Below are 9,298 nucleotides of genomic sequence, written 5' to 3'. Positions count from 1 at the left end.
TAGCTTAGAACAGTCTACTCCATAGTTTCCTTTATGCCCACTTTATTTTCAGTTATGTCAGCTGGCTAAACTGGAGATAACTTGTAATAAAATTGCAAAGTTTTCAAGTAACCAAAAAGTTCTCACTGTGTGGCACTTCACTTTAACTCTCTGGAATTATCTTGTGTACAGAACTTTTCTCATATTAAGTCTACCTGCAACATTCTCAAAACCCCAAACTGATGCCCTGTCACCAGCTAGTTATTTAATTAATTAGTAATCACCACCCCCCAAAAAGAGAACTGTGTTCACTTAAATAACATCTACTACTAGCTCAAGATTCTAGCAGTGTGTAGAGAGCGTAGTTACTTACCACTGTGGTTTTTAGACAGTGAAACTTCATCCCAGCATATATCAGAAATGTCATAATGTAAAACCTCTTTGAAGTTGTCCCTCTCAAACAAGTGGTCCTGCACTTGTAACAACCTCATTACCAAGATCCTTTGTTGTAAATCTTATCCAGTCTATAATTTGCAATCCCAGTGTCCCAATGTGTGTGTATAACAGTACTGCTGTTGTGCCATCCCAATTACAAATTTACCTCATCATGCAGTTAAATGTCAGAATGCTCGTATTTTACTGTATAAATCTAATGGTTAGCGGTCTCAAGTAAACTTGAGGCATATGCTTACTTTGCTGTTTTTCAGCTGAAGTTGTAGTGGGAGTGTGTACATATACTGTAAAGTGTTGCTGAGTGTTCTGTTGATTTGTGTTTTGTATACTTTGTTCTGTAGAGGTTTCCGAGGTTAACATGCTGTAAATATTTAGTGTATGTAACTCGGTGGCCATTTTAAGGTGCATGATACTGAGTTTTGTATTACAATTTTACTGTTAAGCCCCATATTACATGTATCTGAATGCGCTTTCTCTCTTGGCCTAGTGGCTTAGTCCAGTAAAGTTTCTCTGGAGAAGTAAGACAAATAGCTCTGTGTGTTTAATTCTTTGCTACTGTAAATATGCTCCTCTGTGACAGGATGTTAACTTTGATAGAAAGGGAAGACCCCTAAATAAAGTTGGTAAAAACAATGTTACTTGGCCTCCCCTCAAAGACCTGTTGCTACGGTAAGTTGACAGCAAACTGTGATGCTCTTCATGTTTCACTGTTGCAGTCATTACATTTGGGGTAGTCTGCTGGCAGGTTACCCTAAGTCGCCCTGAATAACAAAGTCTTGGGTCCTGTGTCGGTTGCTGTCTCCTCTTCCATGACGTCAGGTCGTCAGGGGTATAAATCATGCAGAGTCTTTCTTGCCATTTTTTTCAGTCTTTCTTGCCGCGCGGTGCCCAAAGCAGAAGCAGTTCGCAAGTGCCAGTTGACCGACTCCTGAAATTTTTGTATTCGAGTTTCAGAACCGAAGTCTTCAAACTAAAGCCAAGTACCCCATTGGGGAAACTTTTTTTTGCTCCTTACCGATGTCAGTAAAAGTTAATTGCATTACTTGTGAGAAGCAAATACCTCTAGGATTTTCATTTTTACTGTATTCCTTGCCTAGGCCCTGATCACAACATGCCTTGCTGTTGGTTTTGTGCTAAATTTAACCAACGCACTATTAAGCGTCTGTATATTTTTGCTTCTAAATATTTTGGATCAAAATTTACCTACCCTGAAATGTCGTTGGTTAGCAATCCGACTACCGCAGTTCACAAAAAACGCAAGGAAAAAGACAGACAGACCGTCGAGGTCCTAAACCGACTAAGCTTCTAAGCCGGTACTCAGGCATTTTCGCAGCCCCTGATACCTACTACTTTTGAGTCGCAGGCCTCTGCAGAGACCCATTCGGAGTCTGGTATGCCGCGAGATTCGCAAAGTGTTGAACCCGCGGATGTCTCTCCCTTGGATGGGTCCGGAGGCGCAGGCACCAGCTTCTGAGGGTGTTTTCAGGCTTCAACATTTTTACATTAAACCGAAGCCAGCAACAAAAACAAGGTCAAAAATAACTATCTCTAACAAAAACAACGCATGAGCCACGTGCTCAGGCCCCTATGCCTAAAAAACGGATTATCAAAATGGCTGAGGATTTAATTACCTTGATTAGGGGTTCCCAAACCCCCCCCCCCCCTTGCTAAGAGGCCTAGGCAAGGCACTGATTATGAATCTTCAGATCAGGTTTCCATTTCTTCTGATTCCTCTTCTGATCAGGAATTTTCTATTCCAACCTATGAGGATTCTGATGCAGAGGAATCCATCCCATCTGCATCTCCTCCTGAGGATTACTCTTTTGGAGAGACTTTGCATACTTTAAGGGAACATTTTCACTGGGAGAGTCAGAACTTCTGTGAATCAAAAAAGAGGCTTAGGGATTTCCTTCTTCCTCAGCATAGGCCTTTAGACATTGTGGATGATGTGTTCTCGGAATCAAGCATGGCTCCTGATTCCCTGCCTCCAGCTCCTAATAAGCCAGACAGATATTACAGGATTCCTGACTCCCACAAATTTCTTTTCAAAAATCCTGCTGCTGATCCTGAGACTATTTCTCAGGGTCCCAAGGGTGTTAAGGCTTCTACAGCCAAAAATCCTTCCCCTTCTGATAGAGATTCCAGGACGTTGGATAGATGGGGCAAGAAGGTTTATACGTCTGCAAACTTGGCAATCAGGGCTTTAAACTGCCAGTTTCATATGCTTAAATATCAACAGCATGTTATGGGCTTACTGAAACAGGAAAGGATGTTGATTTCTGATTGTGTGGAAAGTAGAGTTACAGGATTTATTGCATTTAGCAGAACAGGTTGGAAAGCATACTTTGCAATGTGCTTTTGATTCCTTGGAGGCCTCTTGTAGGGCTGCCGTTACTGGATCTATGATTAGAAGGCATACCTGGCTCAAGGAGCAAAATCTGCCTGATCATGTTAAAGCTAAATTGTTGGATGCCCCTTTGCAGCATGATATTCTGTTTGGTAATAAGGCAGAAGAGGTTTTAAAGAAAATGGAAGACAAAGCTAAATCTATGCAAACTGTAAAAGATTTCTTGCAACTGCAGCCACCCAGGTTCAGTAGGCACTTGCCTACTAAAACTTGGTCCTTTCCTGTGTCCAACAGAGCCACTCAGGGCATACCCCAGGCGCTCAAAAGGCTGCAGATATCAATCACAGGGTTCTTACAGGTCAAAGCAATGGGGTGCCTCCACCTCCAAATCTGGAGGAAACAAAGCACGACCCTACAGTAAGCAGTCTCAATGACTTTCCTCTACCATCTCCAAGCACTTATCTTTTGGCAGCCCCCTTGGGAGGAAAACTAGCACTTCATGCTCAAAATTGGCAGTTAATTACCCAGGACAAGTGGGTATTAAACATAGTATCCCAGGGGTACAGATTTAATTTCCATACTTGCCAATTCCAAATGGATGGCCGGATCTGCCACAAAACCAGTGGGCAGAGGCCCAGAAACAAGTCATGTCCCTTATGGATATGGGGGCTATTCAACCTGTATCAGAAAAGGAAAAAGGACAAGGATTTTATTCAAGACTTTTCCTGGTACCCAGAAAAGACCATTCATGGCGTCCAATACTGGACTTAACGATTCTGAACACGTTCCTGGACATTCCAAAGTTCAAAATGCTGACTTTACAACAGCTACTGCCTATGCTAGGCAAGAATGCTTGGTTAGACTTGAGGCATACCTGCATATCCCAATAAGGGAATCATGCAGAAGAAACCTCCGCTTCAAAGCAGGTTGTTTGCATTATCGATTCTCTGCACTTCCCTTTGGCTTATCTACTGCGCCCAGGCAAAGTGCCTGGCACCAGTAATTGCACTCTGCAGACAAATTCAAATTTATCCTTATCTGGACGATTGTCTCATTCAAGCAGAGGACGGACACTCTGGCATTTGTAAAAATGCTTCTAGCATGCCTAGGGTACACCATAAACGAAAAGAAATCCCAACTGGTACCCTCTCAAATAATTACATTCCTGGGTGCAAGCTTGAATACAACTACCTAGATGGCTTACATCACGCCAGACAGACAAAGGCAATTGACAACATACTTCAAACAAATGGCAACAAAAATTCATTTATCTGCAAGACAAATTCTGCAGGCTTTGGGGTTCATGGCATCCTACATTCTACTAATTCCATATGCAAGACTGCCTATGAGGAAACTTCAATGGTACCTAAAACGTTTATGGAGCCAACATTGTCACAGCCTGGAAACAATGATTCCTCTCATTCCCTGCCTACAGCAGGAGTTTCTTTGTCACCAAAATAAGGGACTGTCATTCACTCTATCCCCTGCCACCCAAACTCTAACTACAGACGCATCAGACTATTCTTGGGGGGCCCACCTGGTAGGGAGATGCTTTCAGGGCAAATGGAGCCCAAACCAAATGCATCTGCATATCAGCCACAAAGAAATGCTACCTGTTCAGAACGCTCTGACAGCCTTCAAGGACTTACTTCATCCAGGACAACTACTGATAAAGATGGACAACACCACGATTATGTGGTGCATAAACAAGCAGGGGGGTACCCACTCCTACCCCCTTTGCATACTAGCCATGGCCTTGTGGAACACAGCCTTGACTTACCAAATACATCTTCAAGCTCAGTTCCTGCCAGGAAAGCAAAATACTCTGGCATACGACCTAAGCAGAAATCTTATGGACCTGCACAAATGGAAACGGGATCCACAAATCTTCAGCATGTTAACACAGAAATGGGGGAGCCCAGACATAGTTTTGGGGGGATCTATCAGTTGGACAAATTCCGCACAAGAATTTGTCACAAGCATGGAAAGTGGATGCTCTATCCTTCAGCTGGAAAAACCTATCAATCTATGCCTTTCCCCCTCTGCGTCTACTCTCCAAGGTCTGACTAAATCAGACAGGGAAAAGCAAAAATGATCCTAATTGCTCCAGACTGGCCTCGCCAGCACTGGTACCCGCTTTTAAGGAATATGTCACACCTTCCTCCGTGGTACTTGCCTCAAACACCTCATCTACTCTTCTCAGCAGAACTATCAAATTCTGCACACTCCGCTCCAAACTCTGAATCTTGCAGCATGGCTAATCAACTAATTATTCAATCCACATCTCTCGGTAAACCTGTGATGGATGTCACTTTGGAAGCCAGAAGGCCTAGTACCAGAAAATCTTATGCTGATAAATGGAAGAGATTCTGTGCTTGGAACAAGGAATAGACACGGCAAAGCCCAGTATTCCTCAGATTTTACGATACTTAACTGAGATGCTTGACAAGGGCTTATTTTTTTCTTCAATAAAAATCCATGCCTCTGCCATCTCGGCTCATTACAGCACAGAGCCTCCCCTCTTTCCTCACCCACTGCTTAAACAGTATCTCAGAGGGTCCAAAAATGTAAGACCTCCCAGGAGAACACCAACTCCTGCATGGGACCTCAATTTTGTGCTGGAAACACTCACCCTGCCTCCTTTTGTTCCCGCAGCTACTGCGAGTATAAAATTTCTATCTTGGAAGACTGTTTTTCTTTTGGCAGTCACTTCAGCAACAAGGGTTTCAGAACTACAGGCTCTCATAGCAGTGGAGCCTTTCATTATATTTTACCCGGACAGGGTGGCCCTCAGGACCAATTCTTTTTATGCCTAAGGTGGTATCCAGTGCGGCTCTTAAATGTTGGCAGGTGAATGGTCTGGTTTTCCCAAATCCGGATTCAGCATTCATTGGATGTACACAGACAACTAATATTATAGTTAAACAGGACAAAAATCTCTAAATGTCTGAGCAACTACTGGTAGCATTTGCTGCAGGATCAGAGGGGAAGGCTATACCAAAGCAGACTATTTCTAAATGGATAAGACACTGCATTCGTTTCTGCTATTTGCACCATGGCAAACCTGTGCCCAAGGGGATCAGACCCCTTCCACCAGGGCTGCCTCTACTTCAGCTTTTCTCGGAGGGGTCCCAACCAAAGACATTCTAGAAGCTGCTACTCTGTTCATACGTTCACAAAGCATTATCATTTACCTCTCTTCTCTAAATCCAGGGCAGTCTTTGCCACTGCAGTCTTGCAGGGTCTTAATAGCTGCTCCTAATGCTGTTTAGTTCCATCCTACCTTCCATAGCTTTGGGATTCTACCCAAATGTAATGACTGCAACAGTGAAACACAAAGAACATAGTACAGTTGTGTACACATAAATGTAGATGTTAGAGTGTATTGACTGTTGCAGTCCTGGTTACCCACCCGCCACCCCCCCCCCCTTTCTATAAATTTTCTTTCCCTCGCTATACTCGAAAATCTTTGGTGTATTTGTAAATTTTGCTTCTAAGGTGCGTTTATATATTTACAGTTTATTTATATATATTTTTTGCTCCCCATTTGGGGGGCGCCTGACATCTGGGGCAAGAAAAACGGATTAAAATGGTGTCTGCTGCATGTTTCATACTCCTGATGACCCAACGTCATGGAAGAGGAGACAGCAACCAACGCAGGACCCAAGACTTTGTTATTCAGGCCGACTGTGGGCAGCCTGCCAGCAGGTTACTCCAAATGTAACGACTGCAACAGTGAATACACTGTAACATTTATGGTAAGTGTACACAACTGTACTTTATCCACTGTAGTGGTGTAACATTATTAGCAGCTGCTGGTGATACTCTCCACTTACATAAGACTTGTAAGACTATGCTATACAAACTGAAGTGATACTTATGGGTAGGCATTACTTTTGTGTAGAGGGATTTTCGTATTGCTGTCCTCCCAAACTGTCCTGTTTGCTTTATTTATTCATGACTGGCTTTATAAAGTTTTTCATCATTGCTGTATCTTGAGTATTAACACTTTTTTCAGCCAACTGTCACCTTCATCACATCACAACAGAGGGTACCGATTAGACAGCCATCCACCCAAACTCTTCTGTTCTGTTGCAGCTATTTTTACTGATGATGGCCTTTAAAACTGAGTGTTTGCTTTTCACTGTTTACCATTTCTGAGTATTGATGGTTTTCCCCCCAACAGACGGTCACCTTCACCATATTACAGCAGAGGATACAGGTCTCGCTCCAGATCACGTTCATATTCACCTCGTAAGTAAATACCTGAAAAGTGCTTTAAAAATTGCATAGCTATTTTAAGTTGTCAGTTTGCCAATTTCCCTTACATTCTTTGAAGTCTTGCATTACAGGCTGACTTGTAAAATAAAGCACAAATAATTTGACAACTTGCCTGTATCTCTTGTGCAGAAGAATGAAACTCTGACACTGGACCTGGATAACTGGAGATGTAGTGGCTTGGGGATCGAAGAGGTGGGATGGGAAGGGTGTGAGTAAGCAACTAGTGCCAAATTTCCCACCCTATAGGAAGGGAGCAGTAACTTCCTTGTTAGCCAGTTAGTTCCCTTGCCAAGTGGGGGCTTACAGGTCACGTAGGCCCTTGACCAAGGTAGCATGGGTTTTACTTTCCCATGCTGGTGAAAATGGCCATCACAGTTTTGTATGGGGGAGCACACCAAAGTCATGAGGACATAGGAGGCTCCTGCAGTGATTCAGGTTCCTGTGATGGCCACCAGAGGTGAGGTTTACTACCTAAAGCATAAAAGCCATGGTAGCCACCAATACGATGGCACCTGTGATCATTTCTCTCTCTCCAAATTGGCTGGGAACAGATCGGTGAGAAATTAGAGGGCCAAAGGATTGCAAGGGGGAGGGGGGGTTCACAGGCTGCAGAGTATCCTATAAGTAAAGAAACAGATTTTTCTTGTATTGCCACTGAGAGAAAGGATAGGCCATTAAAGATGTTTAAATGGAATTAATCCCAGTAGGTTTTTTTACTTTGTTCTAATTTGAGTGACCTCTACAGTCGACATTTACCAAATGCCTGGTTGGCTTTCTTGTAACTTGTTTGTGGCATCCAATGGATAACATTGTTCATAAGTTTAAATAGTCTCTTGCATGAGTATTTCTAACACCTGCAGGATTTGCAGTTACCTTTTCTTTCCTGTTCACTTATTGAGAGCAGTTGGAAAGTGAACAGTTGGACAAAGCACTGGGTATATTTGAGAGTACAGTTGGATTAGGATGCAGTGCTTGGAACTGCTTCATGATAAAATGATAGCAAAACTTGATTCTGTTAGAACCTTGTACAAGGAGGTGCGGGACATAGGGAAGCTGTACAGATAGCCAGACTCTCCTTGAAATGTAGATTGACACCACAGAGCTTGCAGAGCAGCTGCCATAGTTTTAATTATCTGTAGATATGAATGGCGCAGAACTCCACCACTGTCAGACCAAATAAAAGCTGAGTTATTAGCTGCCCCACTAGAAATAGTTCCTGTTAATATCTCCTGCTGAATAAGTCTTTGAGAAGCTAGACAAAAAAGCAAACAAATTAAAACTGTCAGAATTCTTGTTCCCAACCCTGAGATACAGTATAAACTATCCATCCAGCCATTGTCCCTTTCTACCTATAAGATAATGGGAGGGCTCCTCAAGGAAAAAGACCATGGCATTCTAGAATACAACAGCCACAGCAAGTGGGTGCAGCCAAAGAGCATGCCCAACACAAGAGAACCACTGCAACTGGGTTTAACCCTCCACTTCCTTCTTGACAGCAAAGCTTGCCCTGTTTGTAATCCAGTGGAAAACCATGACCACAAAGGATCAGTGGGTCCTTGGTATTGCAGAAAATGGGCACTATATCCAGTTCAGTGAGATCCTACCCTTTTGGAGCATACCAAGACCTCCAAATGAACAAGAAAACCTCTTGCCCCCAATTTGTCTAAGATTCACTGTAGCTAGGATCCATGCAACCAGTTCCCCCAGGTCAAGAGGAAATATGCTTTTATTAAAGGATATTTCTTGTCGTAAGAAAAGAGGAAATTGACTCATTTTACATCTCAAAGCTAAGCAAATTTGTGTGCCAAAATTCAGGATGCTTACTTTGCAAAAGCTGCTGCCTGTGATTTTTCAGGATGCATCCATGGTCACGGTCGTCCTAAAGGACGTTTTGCCTTCCATGTTCTTATAGTATTCAGTCACAAAAAATGCCAACAGTTTGTAGCCTCAGACTCCCACTTCCTTTTGTGCTTTACTGTTTGGTCTCTGCTGCCCAAAGAGTATTTACAAAATGTTTTGCACCCCTGATAGCACATTGTAGAGCACTGGGGGTAGATTATCCTTAGTTAGATTGTCTCATTCAGAGAAGATCCACTTCAGAGACCCCAAGTTCCTTCCAGACCTCTGTAGACTGCTTCTAAAAGGTGGGGCCTCATGTTAAATGCAAGTCTCAGATGACACCCCAAAGAAGGATCTGTTTCTGGAGGCCGTGATGGACTCTGTCCTGAAGGAGCAATG

The 9,298-nt window shown here is 43.1% G+C and overlaps 1 protein-coding gene across 3 annotated transcripts in view; it reads left to right on the top strand.

Annotated features, from left to right (window-relative positions):
* TRA2B (transformer 2 beta homolog) overlaps positions 1 to 9,298 on the top strand; it is a 668,812-nt gene that overhangs the window by 475,905 nt on the left and 183,609 nt on the right. For 2 of the 3 annotated variants that reach the window (XM_044075946.1, XM_044075945.1), the window contains exon 7: positions 6,966 to 7,033. The exons of the other annotated variant lie outside the window; for it this stretch is intronic. In XM_044075946.1, the coding sequence (XP_043931881.1) occupies positions 6,966 to 7,033 (68 nt within the window). The remainder of the gene's footprint in view (positions 1 to 6,965; positions 7,034 to 9,298) is intronic. 3 annotated transcript variants of the gene reach the window in all.

This window comes from Protopterus annectens, chromosome 6.part1, assembly GCF_019279795.1.
Source record: "Protopterus annectens isolate FY-2018-M chromosome 6.part1, PAN1.0, whole genome shotgun sequence".
Taxonomy (NCBI): domain Eukaryota; kingdom Metazoa; phylum Chordata; order Ceratodontiformes; family Protopteridae; genus Protopterus; species Protopterus annectens.
Note: the sequence above shows the minus strand (reverse complement) of the source record. Positions and strands in the feature narration are given on the sequence as shown.